General features: G+C 42.8%; 1 protein-coding gene across 2 annotated transcripts in view; it reads left to right on the forward strand.

Annotated features, from left to right (window-relative positions):
* The first annotated feature begins 7,626 nt into the window (after positions 1 to 7,626).
* Positions 7,627 to 21,765, forward strand: part of ABCB10 (ATP binding cassette subfamily B member 10) — a 41,583-nt gene continuing 27,444 nt past the window's right edge. Inside the window, exons 1-3 of one of the 2 annotated variants that reach the window (XM_074948826.1) lie at positions 7,627 to 7,652; positions 18,697 to 18,897; positions 19,285 to 19,487. In XM_074948826.1, coding sequence (XP_074804927.1) covers positions 18,735 to 18,897; positions 19,285 to 19,487 — 366 coding nt within the window. In that variant the 5' untranslated portion in view covers positions 7,627 to 7,652; positions 18,697 to 18,734. Of the gene's footprint in view, positions 7,653 to 7,996; positions 8,505 to 18,696; positions 18,898 to 19,284; positions 19,488 to 21,765 lie in introns of those variants that run through there. The other variant, XM_074948825.1, reaches the window with a different exon arrangement.

A 21,765-nucleotide genomic window follows, 5' to 3' on the forward strand; every position in this document is an offset into this window, starting at 1 on the left:
AGGCGAGAACAGGCATTGTGGGACCCCGCCCGGAGGCCAATCGCAGCGCTGTAATTGACCAGCGTGTCTACACTGGAAGCTCAGCGCTGTACCCCTCTCGTCTTTACAGTGCTGCAACTGCGCAGTTTCTATGCACTGAGTGGCTTGGCAGTGTGTACACCTCGGGAATTACACCATAGAGAGCTGCTTTACTGCGCAGAAACTTGCCAGTGTAGACAAGGCCTTTGTAACACAACTCCAGACAAATTGTGACCATGTGAAGATTATATTATACTTTTTAATTAAAATCCTTTAGGATTATCATGTATCCTTCTTGTGTCATGTGTAGCTTGAACAACTGCTAACTTTATTGCATCTTTTAAAATATGGAACAATCAGAGTTTGTGGGAGACTGATCCTAGTAATGCACTGGATTCAGCCAGTACTCTGATTTTTATGTTTACTTGAACCAGAGATTGTTTGCTCATCCGATTCTAGTAGTTTTAGCTTAAGTGATGTTTTGCTAACTGGTGGAGTTAAGACAACTAATTTTTGCACAGCAGTTCAGGTACAGTTTTTAGGGTCAGCAGTTTAGCTGGAGATTTTTGCCCTAGGGTTACCTGTGTTTAACCTGTGCTGGTGTTGCTTTTGCTGCCGTATCCATCCTTGCTCAAGGCAATAGTATGAACTACATGCATATTGTAAATAAATGCAGACTAGGAAAAAATAGGCAGGATTTTTTAGCCACTCATGGAACGATTCTCTCCCATGGAACGATCTAATGCATTCTTGTTGTCCAAATGTTTCCTAACCATTTGGAGATCTGGGGTGTTTGTATTTAGATGCAGAGTCTCTAAAAGGCTAACTTAGCCCTTTTTCAAAACAAATAAAATCTGTGCCAGATTCCTAGCTTATTATGCATTTTTACTACTTCAGATAAAGAAGTTAATTACCCCTCTTCAACATTCCCTCAAGGAAGAGACAAGCAGACTTCTAATTCTCCAGCAGAGAGTTTACTGCAGCAAATTCAGAAAATGTGAGAGTAAAGAGGACCCTACTTATCTGAAACTCTGTTTGTGTTCATAGTGATTGAGTTATATTGCTAATAGGGATCAAATTACATACTTAACAGAGCAAATGACATTCTTTACTGACAAACTATTATCAAGAGATCAAATCACACATTTTCAGAGGAAGTTGCATGCATCAGTGCCTGAACTGCATGAAAAGCATTTCTCCTACATGCTTCACTGATCAAGCTGCATGCACTTTTTCAGCTATTGTACACTTCGCACCTTTCAGTGAAACTTGCATTCTTTAGTAAAGGTTTATTTTTTAGCTAAGTGGGTTCAAATTACACGGTATCAGATCACATATTGTGCCATTTGTATGCTTTGTTTTACTTCTGTACTGCTTATTTTACTCTCTATATACAGTACTAAGTTTCTCATGCAGCTCCACATCCTGGCCTATAACTCCTGCGAGGGATAATACATGCCACTACACATTTTAAAATTTACCTGCTTGGTCCCAGTTTGTTTGCTTGGATTTTTACAAGCCCCAAAGAGCTCCCATCCAGTGTTTGAGGCACTCTTGACAATTTTTTAAAAATATATTAAATACATAAGTCCATCAATATCCCTAGATCAGATCAAAATAAACCAGCAACAACATAAATAGAATAATAGTTCATGGTAGTTAAAATCCTTCTTGAATAGACCTATGGAGATGTTATACCAATAAAATAAAAACCAGCAGGATCTTATTAAAGGGGAAAAGGCAAAATGCCACATTTATTGTGAATACAGAAAGAATCATAGTAAGCAGTTAGTTATAGCTATAACATTCCATTCAATTTCATATTGATTCAGACATTCATTCATACACACACACACACACAGGTTCTGCAAGGTTGTTATCATAATTACCAGCCTTAGAGTTGCTCATGCCAAGCCACTGGCCAGGTAGCCTGGACACGAGGAGGGAGCAGGGCCTTGTCAGATGCTCATCTGATGCTCCTGGAAGTTGGTTTGCAGAATCAGACCCCAAAGTTCTCACTTTCTAGAGTCCATTTTTATAGGAATTTCTTCCTATGCCAGTCTATGGGAATTGCTTCATCATGCTGTTGCTGAATCAATCAGCAGATGGCACATTCCTGATGGCTCCGTGTTGTTCTTTGGTTCTCCCATTCTTGAGGCGGTTGGGTGGATTCCAGTCTGCCCTCCGGGGGTCCTCTGGTTATTTCCATTTGATGCCTTCTTCAGCCGATGGACACTGGATTCTTAAGCTGGCACCTCCCTGATCATTCAATTATTATCCACACCAAGCATCCATCCACATACATCCTCTATCTCTATTTTAATCACAATTGTTAACAAAGAGAGATTAATACAACAAAAGGGCGGGGAGTCTCTGGGTGCTGTTTCTGTTGTTACAGAGTATTGCTTTGAGTCTCTCTCTGTGTGAATAGTTGTTGTTACAAAGAATTGCTTTGAGAACAGACTCTGTCTTAGGATGTACTAATACAATTAGCAGCTTGCAAGTTTCACACAGAGAGGGAGAGAAACAGTACCAAAAACCAAGAGACCTCTTAATTAGTAATACCCTGGAATTTAAACTATGGGGAATCAAACTCATTTGTGATTTTAATACAGAACTTCTTTAATATGATCCAACAGATGGAATACTGTACATCTATTTAAGGGTATCAGTAAGTATGCAAGTGTCACCATATTCTTAAGCAGTCTCACCTGCATGCCTGCTCATACTTTTTAATCTCTTCTGCATTAAGCAGCTTGTTCATTTTCATATCCTCTCCAGAGAGCTCCACATTGATATGTGAGTGGCTCTGTCAAATTTTGTTACAAGCAAACTCAGTTCATGAAGCACTCTTTATCTCTTCCAGTTGCTTCAAAACATCCTTTCAGCAGCTCATGTAAGATTGGATTCTGGGCTTTAATATTCAAAAGCTGTAAAGGCCCTCAGAATGTTAACAAACGAATTCTGCCTGTTGGGCTCTTTCCTAAAGATAGCATGGGCAAGCACCATTCTGTTTCTCTGAGCTTCTAGTACCCTACATCCCAATCATGTCTTTGAGGTCTCCTTATTTCCTACTATCCCTGAAATCTAGATTCTGAACAGGTGCTTCTAGGGCTTTCTGACACACTGCACCTCATCAGAAGCTCTCTCCTTTGGTTACTCAGGGAAACACGGTTGGGTTGTGTTCTTGCTTGTTTGAACACAGCCTGGGCTAGAGATTCTTATTTCTCCTTTACTGCTAAATCTTATAGATTCTGAAATGGAGTCCTAAGTGCACTTCCATGCAGAGTGCAAGGCTGCCATAAATCATATGGTGAACCTGACGTTGTATGCCAGCTATCTTTCTCTCTATATACATTACTTTGACTGTGATGATGTGCTCCTGAGGCATGTGACCAGGTTCCTGAAAGAGCAGTCCCGTGAGCCAGAGGGAGCATACAGAGAAGTTCTTGACATAGCAGAACAAGTGAGGGCGGTGCATTGTCCTGCAAGACATCAAGAAGTCAGAGCAGTATGAATGGGGGAGCAGGCTGGAGGCCCTGCCACTGGAGAAGACTATGAACCAGGTCCTACTGGATCTGCATGAACTGACTATAGAGAAAAATTACCTCCAGCTATATGACTTCCTGGAGTCTAAATATCTGGATGAGCAAGTAAAGGCCAGCAAGTACTAGGGAGACTACTTCAGGAAGCTGAAGCACCTGGGAGTGTCCCAGGATGCCATGGGGGAGGAGTACCTGTTTAACAAGCACAGCTGAACTACACCCCAAAGGCTCTGTGTCAATGACCATTCAAGAGCTGGGAATATATACAGATATAAAAAAAATTCAATTTAGCAAAGCTTTCTTCATGGTTTTTAAAAGTCAAATTAAGGGATTGGATGGGTCATGGGATTAGCCTTTCATGTCTAGGTCACTGATTCAAGAGTCCCAATGTGGTAAACACTGAAAGCTGTTTGATGGCCTATTTAAATGAGTTGATTACTTCAGTCCAGCCCTTAGAGGAAAAGTCTCCATGTAACCAAAATTATGGTCAGAACTGACACCCTTGTCCACAGAATAAGGAGAAAAGCCAAGGACTGGGTGAGGAGAGAAAGTGATGGTCCCTAAGGGTTAGGCTTGGGGCAAAATGGCAGCACAGGGTAGAGAAACTTTTACTGCTGCTGCCTATTCTGTCCCTGTTCTCTAAATTAAGGTGGGTTTAGTCAGAGTTATCAACTGGGCTTCTTTCACAAACTCTAAATTCTCTTTAAAAAACAGACAATTCAAATTACATTTTAAAGTATGGTGTTTTATCTAGTCTGAGAAGTTTGAAAGGGTAGGAATATTGTTCTCCTAACCAGCTGGGAAACACGCAGCGTTCCCCATGTTTCTAATGGAGCAGAAACTAACCTAATTCTGTGTACATTTACCTTCTTATAAGTGTCCCCGTATACTGATGACATCAGGAACATACTCAGCTCTAGGAGTAATGGGTTACTTGTCTTCTTCATTGTTTTCAGTATCTCATCCATACCTTTAACCCTTGTCACCATAATTCCATTTCCTTAAAGCTCCTGTACCCGCAAGGGCCAGGGGGGAGATACCAGTGAAAGGAGGACACTCAGGCCTAAGAATAGTAAACTATGCTTTATTGAAGGGAAGAAGGAAGAACTTACGCTCCAATCTGCGCGGGGAGCCCCTAAGACCCGCGGAGGGGCTGCAGGGGACTCTGACCGTTCGGGACAGCTGACCAGGCAGGACTCCGCTGGGGGGGAGTCCTCTGCGGTGCAATATTCTCTGCGCTTATCTCGGGGTTACATGGGGTCAACAGCTGGTTACATTCTTCTTATATGTATGATTTATGCTTATTACATTAACTTGTTTACGGGCAAAAATATGCTGACCTATGCTACAATATCTTTTGGCAGGGTCTGTCGGACAAAGTTAATTGAAACTGCCTGCATCCTCCGCTTACATCCAGTCACGTACTCAGTCCACCACTTAGCTCCTCACCAATCTTCCGCAACCTTGCCCCTACAGCTCCTTATTTCCCCCAAAATGATCTCCATTCCTCTTCCTAAAAAGTAAACATATACACTTGATTTTTTCTGCACTTACCAGCTACCATTCTTTCTCTAGCTTATTACTGAGCAGAGTACAAAGTTTTAATCACATCCTAAATGTGGGTGACTTAAAAAACTGATGAGTAAGAATTGGAGATGATAAAAAAAAAATTTCATAGAAATATTTGAAATTTTTGAAGCTGCTTACATTTTGCAGGATTTGACAGTGTCCACTTTTCTAGTGTTTTCAAATTTCTCCATATTTTTTTACAAAAATGTGTATTGTATTTTTTCCAATTTTTAAAAATAATTTAACATTTTCCCAAGAACTGTATTTTCTTACTGAAAATTGGGTTTTTGATAAATGAAAAACTTCAAAAATTGTTTTGGTAAAAATTGCAGTAAAACAAAAGTCAGTATTCCTGGACAATGTTGATAATATTGGCAATTTTTAAATTAAAAAATATATTTTTAAAAAGCCATGTGGGGGGGAGAGGAACTTTTCAAGCACAAAATTTTGACCCCACTCTAGTGAGAATACAAATGCCCCATGGAAACATGCATACACAAATATCCTCCTTCCTCTGCAGGAGAGAGTAACACACAGAGCACAATTTATCTATCTCCATCCCCATAAAAGGAGAGACTGTAAAATATTGTTGCCGAATTAATTCCCAGTGAGGGAATCTGCTTCGACCCCTCAGGAAGCAATAAGAATTAGGCAGGTCTGGATAATGCCTTACCGTTTACATTATTCCAGTTAAAGATTTTTCATTACCTTCTCCCTGCTGCTAGCTAATGATTTTGGAAGCACACTTGGAAAACAGCTGCCAGAAACAGGGGAAGGGGGCTGGTTACGAGGCATTATTCAAGGAGAGGTACAAACCAGACTCTTGGTTCTGTTCATTTCAACACAACTGGGTCAGAAGCACCAACTTCTGTTCAGCTCCTGACCGGGGATAGTTTGCTCCTCATCTGATCAATTGGTTGCGTCTCTGTGGCAACCCTGGCCAGGGGGAGCATGAGAAATATCCCAGTGACACTTAACCAGAGAGTGATGTGAAATTAATCTCATATGTCTCTACTGCACATGTGCACAACTGAGTCTTCCTCTCTCAGGTAGGTTCTCCCATGTTCTGCCCTGGCATGAAAAGAAAACTGTCAGGTAGTTTAGACCCCAGACCTAGCTTGTGTGTTTCAAACAAACAAACAAAAGAGAACTTAGTACTAAAAGTATCTGTGTATTTGGTTTTAGATCTCATCAATAAAAAACAAGGAGTTGCCTACAAGAAGTGGGCTGAATCTTTCTTCCTCTCTCACACACTCACTCTACATAAGAACAACCTGTGGTAGTAGTAAAAATTTATACTATGGCAGCACCCAATGGCATCATTTGTGATTGAGGACCCATTGTGCTTGAAGCTGCACAAACACAGCGGGGAGACAATCCCTGGATAGTTTACTAAGAGAACCATAAAGATGTGCATATCTAAATTTAGGAACTGTCCCATGTAATTACCCCCCTCATATTTGTTACCCTCACTATGTGCCGTTCTAAAATTAGATTTTAAGCTCCTTGGGGCAGGGAATTTGTTTTCTACTTGTTCTATAAAGTGTCTAGAACACTTTTGGGTGCTGTGAAAATAATTACAATCCCAGGATTTTGTTTGGATGTAATGTTTTCCAGGTTGTTTTTGCAACCTAAAGATTTCAGCTGGGGGAACCTGAACCTGGCCTGACAAACACTCAGAACTATGTACTTAAACTCTCAGAAGTCATTTAGAGTTTTGAGTGTGTAAGGAATACAAGATCAGGAATGCAGATAGTAGTAAGCATTTGTGGTTGTCTGTTTCATTCTTTGGACCAGTGTAGAATAGTGATCTCCACACAGACCTCCCAATGTGCCAGAAAAGTTTGGTTCTCAAAACATTTTGTGGGCCACCAGAGGATGCAGTGGATCAGAGGTGGTTCTCAGGCCACTGTTTGAGAACTGCTGTTACACACTGCCATATGTTTTAAAGCAAATCTCATCACTGATTTTAGGGAATTTATTGGACTTAAACACTCACGCCAGTTGATGGCCTTTTAGTCTGATCCTGGAGCCTTTACTGGTACGAGTATGCAGGGCTGCTGGATGGAGGAACTAAAATATCTATGTTTGATTGCCCGCTCTGCCGCTGATTTGCTATGCAACCCTGGGAAAGATGATTCTTCTCACTGTGCCTCAGTTTTCCATCTTGAAAATGAGGATAATAATCCATAGCTACTTTTGGAATGTGATTTGAGGATGGCAAGTGCCATGTAAGTGTTAAGTGCTGTTTATTATTATTATTGAGTATGCATGTAGTCTGAGTGAGGTGCCAGGCAGATGGTGGCCCTTAAGTTGTCAGCTCTTCAGGCCACGGACCTCTCCTCATCGAGGATGAGATTACAAACTCTGCCCATGTGAACTGCCACAATGAGACGCGGCTCAAGTAGACTGGGCAGATAATCAAAACATGAGGGTGGGTTCCCCCGCCGCTGGGCTTCCCCTGGGGGGCCCGAATGTGCCCGTGGGCTCTGCTGGCTCCTCCCCGACCGGAGAAAAGAAGTAAGTGGCGGTCACCTGTATCTCCACCTTTGCCACGCCAAAATGAGTCGTGCCCCGCGGTGCATGCTGCTGATCTGTGACCCTCCCTCTCCTTTCTCGCCCAGGAAGGAAGCTGACTGGAAGGAGCCCGTGAAAGTGAGGCGGGGCTGAGAGGAGAACACGGGCCAGGACGGGGGGAAGGGGAGCAGAAACCCAAGCCCAGGACGGGGAGGGGTTTCCGCCGGGGGTGTATTTGTACCATACGACACGTTCCCGCCTCCCCCGCGCGGGGGGAGCGGCGGCCGCCGGGGTGAGCCGGCCAGGGGCAGCAGGGGGCGCTGGCCGGGGGCTGGGTTTGCTCCTAGCCTGGCGCTGCGGCGATGAGCAGGAAGCCGCAGCCCGACCCTTATCAGCGGGCGGCAGGCGGGGCTGGGCCCCGGGCCCTGCTCTCCGGCTCCATGGGTAGTGCGGGGCAGCGGCTGTAGGCGCCTCCTTCTCCTGCGCCGCGCGGCAGGGCCGGGAAACAGCAGCGGCAGCGGCGTGGCCTCCCCTGCCCCATGGCGGGCTACGCTCCCCGCCTGCCCCTGCTGCTGCGGAGGCTGCCGCCGCCCTGGGCTCGGGCCGCCCGGCTCCCCTCGAGCGGCGCTCGGCTCCTGCTGCTCTCGGCCGGCAGGTGCGGGGCCCCAGCCGAGCCCGGCCCCTTGCGCCTCCTCCGCGGCGGCGGCGGCGGCCCCCGCTTCGCGTCCTCCCGGGTGGCCGGGGCGGCGGCAGCTGGGGAACCCGAGAGGAGGAGCGGCCCCCCGGGAAGCGGGGGAGACTCCGAGTTGAAGAGGCTGCTGGCCCTGGCGCGGCCCGAGCGCTGGAGACTGACAGGTACCTGCCCCTGCCCCCGCCCCCCAGCCCAGTGAGTGTTACCTGCCCCACCAGCCTCAGCGCCCTGCCCTTACTGTCACCCAGCCCAAGCTCACTGTGACACCAGCACCCCTTGGCAAAGGGCCCCCCGATCTTCACAAACTGCTGTCACCGCAGACCTGACAAACTCACTGCACCCCACAGGTGTCTTACAGGGCACTTACCCACAAAGAGAAATGTGGAAGGGATCTATGCAAGGCTAGTAACTTGTCAAGAGTGAGAATCTTTGTGAGATGTGAGCACGGGTAATATTGAAGGAATGATGTATTTACCTTAAAAGTCTGTTTCATAGACTTAGAGTAGAAATTAGTCACTAGGGGATAATATGTCTCGGTGATGGCCCTTTTGGGCAAGGGGGATTTGTCACCCTGCCTAACCTGGCTGGTGATGCAATGGAAGGCTGAACTGAAGACTTTGAATGGGACACCATCAGAGGCAATGGCAAACAATCAAAATGCCTTAAAGGTAAAAAAGAAACATTACAACAGGGCTGGGGTTCACCCTGTTTGCAAGTAGAAACAAAAGGCTGTCCATTTACTGAGGAAACCCCTGGTGAAATAGGGCTGCTTTCATGAATGTTTGGATCCTGGTGTTTCGGAAACCAGCCAGCTACAAACAGACTGAATTTTGGCGGGGGGTGGGGGAGAACATACTTTATGAGATAAGAAAGATAACTCTTGATAAGTGTAGGTCCAGGTTCACGTTTTATGATTTTGTTTTATATTGTAATCATTTGTTTCCATCACTCTTGTTTCTAGTTAAATTCTCATTCTTAAATAAACTGTCTTCTGATTTATTATAAGTGCTTACAAAATGTTGTGTGGTTTAAAGGAGCAGTGGTTTAAGGTAAAACTAGTAAGCTGGGGTACACTGCACTTTTGGGTGCAGAGGATCTGTGATTTCTATGAGAAGGCAATGTCCGGCTGGATATCACAGGGGAACAATGCAAAGGGACTCTGGGATTGGAGTTCACCTATTAACCTGCAAGGCGAAGTTAGGGTTGACAAAGCCCAAAAGAGAGTGCTTGTGTGACTGAAAGGCTAGCTGTGTAATGAGCTGGCACCCAGACAAGGAAGACTCCCTCTCATTGCAGGTAGGGAATAACAAGATGACTCGGAGTCTTGGGTACCCCAAAACCCATCACACTCAGCATCATGCCCCAGGCTGTCTAATGCCCCAATTGCTATCATAGCTGTCTTTACTTGAGGACTCACTATTAATCTACAAACCACAAGCATGATATACGATAACAATTTATAATAATTTAATGTGCAATTATAGTATTGTATTTATTAATGGACATAAGAAAATTAATCCACCAATGCTTGCATCTGAACTAATTCTGCGTTGTAAAAAATGTTGCTGAAAAGTAGTTAGTGTATATGCTCCTTTTTTGTTATGAGAGCACACTAAAAGAGCATGTCGTGTTTAGCAAAACAGAGACTGAGAGGATATAACTTTCCTCTGTAAGTACATTGGGGTAAAACACCAGGAAAGGAGAGGAACTGTTTGAGGAACCCTTTAAGGTAAAGGACAAAGTTGGCAAAGGAACAAAAATAAATTGGGTATAAACAGGCAATGAATAAACTTTATGCTGGAAATTAGACGGTTTCTGACTAGTAGAAGAGTGAGGTTCTGGAACAGCCTTCTAATAGAAGTACTGGGAACTAACAACCTAATTACTGTTGACATGACAGATGACAAATTTATGAGCAGGATTATATGACCGCGTAGCCTGTGATAGCAGGGGGATTGGATTTGATAATCCATTTCTATAGCCTATGTTCTTTTTTGAGATACCAAAAGGATTAATCTAAATTAAAATTGAAAGCTGACATTTCAGTTAATTAAAATACTCATTTAAAATCACTAGAATGGCAAATGCAAAACTAGAACATCGCTTTTTAAAATTTTGCTGTTTGGAGGCCTTGAGGGAAGTGGATTTGCTTAACATTTAGGTTTTTTTGTTTTGGTTTGGTTTTTTACTTCTTCCCAACTGACACCTTTAATGCCAGATTTTGGCCTGAAGCAAATTTTTTTTACTGCCAAGTTATATGTAGTTGGCATCCTTTCGTCTGTGAGAGACAGTGGGAATTGCAGCCTGTGATGTAGATGGTTTGCAATGTCTCCTGTGCCTGAATAATCCAGTCCAAGATTTGCATGATCTTTGGCAGTTAATGCAAATGTATGTGTCTTAGTTGGGAGCTGCTTGCTTCCTACAGGCTCTTTACTTTTCAAGCTGTAGGAGCTAGCTTCTGTCATGGACTTTGATGCCCTGATGGAGACGATGGCGCCACTTGTTATAATCACTTGCAAAGGTTTCCCATTGATTAGGATCCATTCCAAATTCCTTCATATCTTGCTTGCAAGTGTCTTTAAAGCGAAGCTTGGGACGTCCTATTGATCTTGTTCCCTCTGATAGCTCCCCATATAATATGTCCTTAGGTATGCATCCATCTTCCAACCTACTCAGGGTGGCCCAGCCAGTGTAGTCGTCTTTGCTTGAGCAGGGCTGAAACACTTGGTAAATTTGCCCTTTAAAGAACCTCTGCATTGGTGACTTTATCTTGCCATTTGGTGTTGAATATGCGGCGTAAACAGCATAGGTGGAAACTGTTCAACCTTTTCTCCTGATGAGTATAAGTTGTCCATGTTTCCCCATACGTGAGAATACTGAGGACACAAGCTTGATATACGAGCATTTTGGTCTTAATGGTAAGTTTTGGGTTGTTCCATGCTCTTTTAGTTAGTCTGCTAAAGGTGGTGGCAGCCTTTCCAATGCAAACATTTAGTTCTTCATCCAGTGAGAGGTTGGTCGTCACTGTAGGAAAATCCAGAATATATAATGGTGTTTTAGTTAAATAAAACAATTTAAATGTCTGTCTGGTGATGTTCTCCTCCTACTACAGCATGGCAAGAAAATCCTCCAAATATTAATGATTAAGCTGTTGAATTGGAGATAGTTCACCTCCCAATGACTTCATAAATATCTGCTTCAATTATCTTTGGTAAATGAAATAACCAAACAATCATTCATTTTATGATATAACTGTAAAATAATTTGAAAAGTTTTCAAAATAAATCACTTAAAAATGTATAGTATTTACCTTCTAAAAATGAAACCTACATCTATCTCGGAGTTGTGAATAATATGTATTAAGGTTATAATAACCAACAAGAATGCACTTCTGTGTAGAAATCCATGATTAAATTGAGCCTTCCTGACTAGTGATTTAAATCATGGTTTAAAATCAAATCCACCCTGGTTGTTTTGTACAATGAAGTTACAGGGTTCTTAATTCTGTAATGTCTCCAGATATTAAGGAGGGTGGCTACTATAAAGAAGATAGCTTCAGGACTCCTGTGTTAAACTGATTGTATGAGACCAGCCAGTGGTGCCTCCGGCTGTCTAGGGTGGCACCTTGATCACAGAAGTTAAAAATAGAAAATATGAGATCAAGATCACAAGAATTAAAAATAGAAAAGATAAGAGATCAAGTCCAGCTCCTGGAGAGAGAGGATGTATTCATTATTAAACTGATATTATGCTTGATCTTACATTGCATTCTAGGCCACTAGCATTTGTCTTTTACTTTAGTTTCTTCTGCTTTTCCTCCTGGCCTTTTCCCATCTCATTTGTCTGCTCTGCTTTGTCCAGCCTTACAGTCTAATTACTTATAGTTCCATTCCTGACCTGCATGCAAAACTAGAGGTACCTTGTGCTTACTGTCCATTGGTAGAGTGTATCTCTTTCCAACAAATACTCAGTGCTTATTTGCTCAGAGTAAAAGACGAGTGTTTCCCCACCAGGCTCTTCTGCAAGTGAGTAATGTTTTGGAGTTGTGTGCTCATTCACCATAATCACTTCTTCATAAGTAGAGCCCTACCAAATTCATGGTCATGAAAAATGTATCACAGACCGTGAAATCTGGTCCGTCCCCGTCCCGCCCCCCCGGTGAAATCTGGTCTTTTGTGTGTTTTTATCCTATACTATACAGATTTCATGGGGGAAACCAGCATTTCTCAAATTGCGGGTCCTGACCCAAAAGTGAGTTGCAGGGGGGTCACAAGGTTATTTTAGGGGGATTGTGGTATTGCCACCCTTACTTCTGCGCTGCCTTCAGAGCTGGGCAGCCGGAGAGTGGTGGCTGTTAGCCTGGCGCCCAGCTCTGAAGACAGCACCCTGCTATCAGCAGTGCAGAAATAAGGGTGGCAATACCATACCATGTCACCCTTACTTCTGCACTGCTGCCTTCAGAGCTGGGTGGCCGGAGAGTGGTGGCTGCTGACTGAGAGCCCAACTCTGCAGGCAGCAGTACAGAAGTAAGGGTGGCAATACCATACAATGCCACCGTTACTTCTGCGCGGCTGCTGGTGTCTCTGCCTTCAGAGCTGGGCTCCTGGCCAGCAGCCACCGCTCTCCAGTTGTCCAGCTCTGAAGACAGTGCCGCTGCCAGCAGCAGTGCAGAAGTAAGGGTAGCAGTATGACAACCCCCCCACCCCCCACAATAACCTTGTGAATCCCCTCCCCCCCAACTCCTTTATGGGTCAGGACCCCTACAATTACAACACCGTGAAATTTCAGATTTAAATCTGAAATAATGAAATTTATGATTTTTAAAATCCTATGACTCTGAAATTGACCAAAATGGACTGTGAATTTGGTAGGACCCTATTCATAAGTGACCATAAAAATACTGCTATTATCACCTCCTGGTTCATGCTAATAATTATCTTATTTACTTTTCAGTTGTGGCAAATGACACTTTTTCATTCTTCTAAAAAGCTGCATAGAATTGGTGGTTGTTTTTATACCTTTGCATAGGAAATTTCAAACCCCATAAAAACATAATTCTTTGGGAAAAAAACACCTTAAAGTTAAGGAACAGTATTATTACAACTTTATTCATGTTAATTTTTCAGAGTTACACTCTGTATCATTGATCTTGTTCAGAAATTAATCTAATATACAGTTGTTCAGTAGTTTGTGATTTCTGGATAGGGTCACTTCCCTTCCCCTTTTGCACTGTATCTCCTGTGGTCAGGACCCGCCTCATTCCAGATCTCCCTGAAATTAATTTGAAAATGTTTGTCAGTGTGACTGCACCTTAACCTAAATTCACTGGTGGCATGATTTGTTATTTGAAAATCATGTTCTCTTTTAAAAAGAAAGGGAGTACTTGTGGTACCTTAGAGACGAACCAATTTATTTGAGCATGAGCTTGTGCACGTCTGCGGAAGCACTCTATGTAGAAGTCCAGTCAGCTGTGCACGGGCTGAAATTGTGGAAAAGCAGCATCACTTGCCCCATAACCTCAGCCGTGCAGAACACAATGCCATCCACAGCCTCAGAAACAACTCTGACATCATAATCAAAAAGGCTGACAAAGGAGGTACTGTTGTCATCATGAATAGGTCGGAATATGAACAAGAGGCTGCTCGGCAGCTCTCCAACACCACTTTCTACAAGCCATTACCCTATGATCCCACTGAGAGTTACCAAAAGCAACTACAGCATTTGCTCAAGAAACTTCCTGAAAAAGCAGAAGATCAAATCCGCACAGACACACCCCTGGAACCCCGACCTGGGATATTCTATCTACTACCCAAGATCCATAAACCTGGAAATCCTGGGCGCCCCATCATCTCAGGCATTGGCACCCTGACAGCAGGATTGTCTGGCTATGTAGACTCCCTCCTCAGGCCCTACGCTACCAGCACTCCCAGCTACCTTCGAGATACCACTGACTTCCTGAGGAAACTACAATCCATCGGTGATCTTCCTGATAACACCATCCTGGCCACAATGGATGTAGAAGCCCTCTACACCAACATTCCACACAAAGATGGACTACAAGCCGTCAAGAACACTATCCCCGATAATGTCACGGCTAACCTGGTGGCTGAACTTTGTGACTTTGTCCTTACCCATAACTATTTTACATTTGGGGACAATGTATACCTTCAGATCAGCGGCACTGCTATGGGTACCCGCATGGCCCCACAGTATGCCAACATTTTTATGGCTGATTTAGAACAATGCTTCCTCAGCTCTCGTCCCCTAACGCCCCTACTCTAGTTGCGCTATATTGATGACATCTTCATCATCTGGACCCATGGAAAAGAAGCCCTTGAGGAATTCCACCATGATTTCAACAATTTCCATCCCACCATCAACCTCAGCCTGGTCCAGTCCACACAAGAGATCCACTTCCTGGACACTACAGTGCTAATAAACAATGGTCACATAAACACCACCCTATACCGGAAACCTACTGACCGCTATTCCTACCTACATGCCTCCAGCTTTCACCCTGACCACACCACACGATCCATCGTCTACAGCCAAGCTCTGCGATACAACCGCATTTGCTCCAACCCCTCAGACAGAGACAAACACCTATAAGATCTCTATCAAGCATTCTTACAACTACAATACCCACCTGCGGAAGTGAAGAAACAGATTGATAGAGCCAGAAGAGTTCCCAGAAGTCACCTACTACAGGACAGGCCTTACAAAGAAAATAACAGAACGCCACTAGCCGTCACCTTCAGCCCCCAACTAAAACCCCTCCAACGCATTATTAAGGATCTACAACCTATCCTGAAGGATGACCCAACACTCTCACAAATCTTGGGAGACAGGCCAGTCCTTGCCTACAGACAACCCCCCAACCTGAAGCGAATACTCGCCAACAACCACATACCACACAACAGAACCACTAACCCAGGAACCTATCCTTGCAACAAAGCCCGTTGCCAACTGTGCCCACATATCTATTCAGGGGACACCATCACAGGGCCTAATAACATCAGCCACACTATCAGAGGCTCGTTCACCTGCACATCCACCAATGTGATATATGCCATCATGTGCCAGCAATGCCCCTCTGCCATGTACATTGGTCAAAGTGGACAGTCTCTACGTAAAAGAATAAATGGACACAAATCAGATGTCAAGAATTATAACATTCATAAACCAGTCGGAGAACACTTCAATCTCTCTGGTCACGCAATCAGAGACATGAAGGTCGCTATCTTACAACAAAAAAGCTTCAAATCCAGAGCCCAGCGAGAAACTGCTGAATTGGAATTCATTTGCAAATTGGATACTGTTAATTTAGGCTTAAATAGAGACTGGGAGTGGCTAAGTCATTATGCAAGGTAGCCTATTTCCCCTTGTTTTTTCCTACCCCCCCGCCCCCCAGACGTTCTGGTTAAACTTGGATTTATGCTGGAAGTGGCCCACCTTGATTGTCATGCACATTGTGGGGAGAGTGGTCAGTTTGGATGAGCTATTGCCAGCAGGAGAGTGAGTTTGTGTGTGTATGGGGGTGGGGGAGTGAGAAAACCTGTATTTGTGCTGGAAATGGCCCACCTTGATTTTCATGCAGGTTGTAAGGAGAATGGTCACTTTGGATAGGCTATTACCAGCAGGAGAGTGAGTTTGTGTCTGTGGTTTTTGGAGGGGGGTGAGGGGGTGAGAGAACCTGGATTTCTGCAGGAAATGGCCCACCTTGATTATCATACACATTGTGAAGAGAGTGGTCACTTTGGATGGGCTATTACCAGCAAGAGAGTGAGTTTGTCTGTGGGGGGGCGGAGGGTGAGAAAACCTGGATTTGTGCTGGAAATGGCCCAACTTGATGATCACTTTAGATAAGCTATTACCAGCAGGAGAGTGGGGTGGGAGGAGGTATTGTTTCATGGTGTCTGTGTATATAATGTCTTCTGCAATTTCCACAGTATGCATCCGATGAAGTGAGCTGTAGCTCACGAAAGCTTATGCTCAAATAAATTGGTTAGTCTCTAAGGTACCACAAGTACTCCTTTTCTTTTTGCAAATACAGACTAACACGGCTGCTACTCTGAAATCTGTTCTCTTTTAAAATACCTTTCTCCCCTATTGCTGTGTGTACAATCCAGCCAATCAGTTCCCGCTGTTTATATAATTACAGAGGTGAAACAGTGCACCTATATGGAAAGTGCTATCAAATAAGCCAAATTAGCTTAAAAACAACTCTTTTTTTAGTGTAATTTTTTTGCTACGGTGTTTTGTTGGTATTACTAACAAACATATAAAATTTTAAAAAGTAATTCAGTCAGCAGTGTGATTTAAGGTGGCAGTGATCCTTTAAAAAGAAAATTGTGGTAATGGAAAAGTGCATTCCCTAAGTCATTAATCTTGCTTGCAATTGGCTGCTTGTTTAAAAATTAATATACTCAGTTTCTCTAGGCAGATGCTTTTTTCACACCAATAGGTTTGAGTAAGTTGGGAAGATAGTGGATAACAATCAGATTTATGTGAATTGTGTGTTTTATTCAAGTACATATTTGCATTATACCCATTTGAAACATTTAATTGTTAAAATAAAATAGGGGTAAAGTAGTACTTCACGTGATACTGTACACTTGAAGGTTTCTTACTTCAGTTCCAACGTTGGTATTTGGAAACTCACTGCATTTTTATGTTCGAGATAGACTAGCCTATATCTTAATTAAGGGAACATAATTGAAATTTTTAAAAAACTATGTGTTTGAAATAAATTCTATACCTCTTACTACTAAAATGACTTACCATAAATGCCTAATTTACTCGTAACCCTTCATATATTTTGTTTGTATCATGCCATGTTCTGATCTCTCTGCCAGACTTTGGGGCAGGTGAATGTCTGGTAGTATAGACTGAACAACAGAATGGAGTCATCTGCATATTGTTGGCAGCTGAGCCCATAAAATTTCACTACTTCTAGCAGATGCTATTGTGTAGAACCCTGTAGTACGCCACGGGTAAAGGAACCAATGGCAGAATTGCTATCCTCTGGATATGTCCTATGAGGAAGAACTCAGTCCATTTCATAGTGTGTTTTTTGGACCCCTGCCACTTCTCTGAGACAGAATAACAGTATCTGTGATTGACTGTACTGACTGTTGTGGGGGAAGTCCAAGAGTAGGAGTATAAATCTTTTCCCTTTTTCCATGGAAAGAAAGAGAGCAGTCATCAATGCCAGTAATTCTGTTTCAGATTCTGGCCTCAAACCTGACTCTGTAGGATCGAGGCTATTGATGTTGGACAAATGTCTGAAGATGGCTCTTTGCTAGCTTCTCAACATATTTATGAAGGCAAAAGGGGATTAGTAATAACATGGATTACTTGGCCTTTCACCTTCAAGACAATGTTTAGATGTATTGTTTAACACATTGTATCTAGTATTTAAATAAATGGAATAGTTCAGTAATCAGTAGTATACTACACTGGTAATATTTACTTTGTTAGTTTAATTGGATTAAGTCTAAGCTGCATTATGCCGAAAAAGGTGTCAGCAGCCATTGGGCTTGCTAAAATAGGGTTGGCGTTAGTGAGAAATTTGTCCAGAACTGCCCTAGTGTAGAGAGGGCCTGAGGCAGAGAAGACCTCACCTCAAAGTGAGAAACATTCTCCTTCTCATAAACATTCCAGTTGTTCTTCCGTGTTGGGCAGACCTTTCAAGATCCAAAAAAGGAACCGTTGTGGTTTTTATGCTTCCCTGTACCCCACCATGGTTTCCCTTGCAAAATAAGATGCCATCCAATTGGAGGGGAAAGTTTGAACCCAGACGAATTCTCTCAGGTGCTCATGAGAAAGAAGGCAGGACGCAATCACCAGAGTATTATAAAAGGCAGCTGATGTAGTAATAGGGTGGCTGCAGATGCTGCTCTGACAAGATCATTTCTCCGCTCACTGAGTGTTCGAACAAGAATGCGTACACCTTTTTGTTCTACTACGTTCTGGGTTATGGATTCTGTTTGACTAAACAGCCAAGACTCAAAAGCTTTGTCTGCAAGAGGGAGCCTTATGTTATGCTGCCTGTTGAAAATACATCAGGAGTCTTCTGTATAAGACAAGATGCTTTTTTCCTGCCTTCCAAAGCATCTGTTTGTGAGAGACTTTTTTGAAATGGGCTCTGCCACACCTTCCTGTATACAATTTTGTTGAGGCTGGTTCATTTAATAAGCAGTGTACAACTGATTTTACAGCATTCCATTCAAGATTAAGAGCCAAAATAGAGCCCTGATAGTACAGTTCTGGAGAACTCAAGTATGAATAGAAAGTAAAGGACAGTTTATACGTTCTATTAAAGTTTACACAAACTGAGTGACTTTTTGTTTCCAGCTGCTGTTGGCTTTCTGACAGTTTCCAGTGTCATCACCATGTCTGCCCCTTTCTTCTTGGGGAAAGTTATCGATGTAATTTATACAAATCCCACTGGAGATGTCACCGACAGCCTGACCAGCCTCTGTGCCTTGCTGAGTGGAATTTTTGTGTGTGGTGCTGCTGCTAATGCTGTTCGTGTCTACCTCATGCAGACTGCAGGTAAAAACAAAATGGGGTCAGGAGACTATCTCCCTTTTTGCCATAGAAACAAAGTATTGTATAATGCTCTGAAGCAAGTCCCTGAAGCTAGCTGAGATCTTCTCTGACATAACTGTCAGTATACTTTATCACATGGAAGGGATAAAACATCTGCATCCTAAGAGAGTTGTTAATTCATTTTTATTTGATGTTAAGAGAGATCTTAAAACTCATTTTGTATAGATTCCAGTATTTTATAACATTGTTGCATGATTTCTGTGTTGCAGAACCTTGTATGAAGTCAGTAACTGGTGTGTGTGTGTGTGTGTGTGTGTGGGGTATTTCTGTATGTAAAGTTTTGGTATGTACTGCTTTGCTGGAAATAGTCATTCTTTTTGCTCCTTATAGGGCAAAGAATTGTGAAACGACTGAGAGCAACTATGTTCTCTTCTATTTTGAAGCAAGAAGTTGGTTTTTTTGACAAAACCAGCACAGGAGAACTGATTAACCGCTTGTCTTCAGACACAGCACTGTTGGGCCGTTCTGTGACTGAAAACCTTTCTGATGGACTAAGAGCAGGAGCTCAAGCATCAGTTGGGGTTGGAATGATGGTATGTCTGTCATATTCTGCCTCCCTCCCTGCTCACAGCAGGTTCAAGGCTGTACAACTTGCTATCCAGTAACTGCATGTGTGAAGGTTCTGTAGTCTGCTATAAAAGCTGTTATGCTTTGTAAAGGCAGATCTATTCCCCTGTTTTCTTAAAATCTACAATCCCCTTTACGCTTATAAAGTTCGTGGACGATACCAAGCTGGGAGGGGTTGCAAGTGCTTTGTGGGACAGGATTAAAATTCAAAATGATCTGGACAAACTGGAGAAATGGTCTGAAGTAAATAGGATGAAATTCAATAAGGACAAATGCAAAGTACTCCACTTAAGAAGGAACAATCATGGCTACATGCATGCATGCATACAAAATGGGAAATGACTGCCTAGGAAGGAGTAATGCGGAAAGGGATCTGGGAGTCATAGTGGACCACAAGCTAAATATGAGTGAGTCAACAGTGTAACGCTGTTGCAAAAAAAGCAAACATCATTCTGGGGTATATTAGCAGGAGTGCTGTAAGCAAGACATGAGACATAATTCTTTTGCTCTACTCCGCTCTGATTAGGCCTCAACTGGAGTATTGTGTCCAGTTCTGGGCGCCACATTTCAGGAAGGATGTGGACAAATTGGAGAAAGTCCAGAGAAGAGCAACAAAAACGATTAAAGGTCTAGAAAACATGACCTATGAGGGAAGATTGAAAAAATTGGGTTTGTTTAGTCTGGAGAAGAGAAGTCTGAGGGAGGACATGATAATGGTTTTCAAGTATGTAAAAGGTTGTTACAAGGGGGAGGAAGAAAAATTGGTCGTCTTAACCTCTGAGGCTAGGACAAGAAGCAATGGGCTTAAATTGCAGCAAGGATGGTTTAGGTTGGACATTACGAAAAACTTCCTGTCAGGGTGGTTAAGCACTGGAATAAATTGCTGAGGGAGGTTGTGGAATCTTCATCATTGGAGATTTTTAAGAGCAGTTTAGACAAACACCTGTCAGGAATAGTCTAGATAATTAGTCCTGTCACGAGTGCAGGGGACTGGACTAGATGACCTCTCGAGGTCCCTTCCAGTTCTATGATTCCGTATACTGCATTGTAATAAATGGTGCCTGCAGCCAGTTACGAGTGTGCTACAAAGTGGATAATCACTTCTGTATGACGAGCCATGATAAGAGAGATGGGGAAGAAACTCTCGTGTGTTCTGTCCTTTTCTTTTCTGAAGGATCGAAAGTGAATTGTGTGCCACATTTCTTATATGAATGGGGAAACCTGTCACCCAGAATATGGCTGTCAAGTGGTGTGCGCCTGCGCCCATTGAAATTGTAAATGGAAGTTTTGTCATTGACTTTAATAGGAGCAGGAGAGGGCACTAGGGGCCTGATCTAAAACTGGGTGAAGTCATGTGTATTGGGCCAAAGCCTCGATGAGCAATGGATAACAGACTGAGGAAATGGCTTGTGTAGGCAGAATATCAATCAAGGGTTTCAGTGTTACTGATGCACAGCAAGTAAAACACTTTCAAGTGTTGGGTCAGTTTCCTAATTTTTAGTACATAAAAAACTGACAGTTCTCTCTTCTCCCACTGTTGTTTATCTAGACTGAACTTTGTTACGCTACCTTATCTCAGAGAACTGGCAACTTGGTGGCAATCCTTTTAAATGACAAGCATGGTGGTTTTCTGGTGTCTGTTCAGGAAACAGACAGGAAAAAGTCACTTAATAAAAAGAAAGGCTTTCTAGTTTGGCAGTGCCAGCAAAAGTTGGCAAGAGTTTCTACTCTAAAGATTTAAAGCATTATTTAAGTCTTAAAATTTTATCTCTGATAAGATCTATGGCTTTCGGTCCTGTGTTAAAGTAAATGTTATGGGCCTGCCCTTATCCCACAATATAGATTGTCTAAGAATAATTTCTCATTGATTTCAATGAGGAGTTCTGCTTAAAAATTGCTGGCATGGTATAGTCCTATTAGGTTAACAGGGAAAAAAAAAATTACCTGGGGTGGAAAGGCTATTTTAAAAGTGCTTTACAGTCTATCATATTAGTAATACATCTGTAGGCTCATTTTTTAAATTTATCTGGAAAATTTCTGTCCAGAACACCAGAAGGAAAACAACCAAATGAAATAATATGCAATAATAAAATTAACACTTCTTTTAAAAAGCCTTTTTACAGTATTCGGCTACTTTTGCATAGATGCTTTGATGCTCCTTATTAATTGTTGGTGATGACCTTATAGGACAATTAACTAAATCCATTCTTCTGACACACAAGAAAAGTAAATAGGAATTACCTT

Source organism: Natator depressus, chromosome 3 (assembly GCF_965152275.1).
Source record: "Natator depressus isolate rNatDep1 chromosome 3, rNatDep2.hap1, whole genome shotgun sequence".
NCBI classification, from domain to species: Eukaryota; Metazoa; Chordata; order Testudines; family Cheloniidae; genus Natator; species Natator depressus.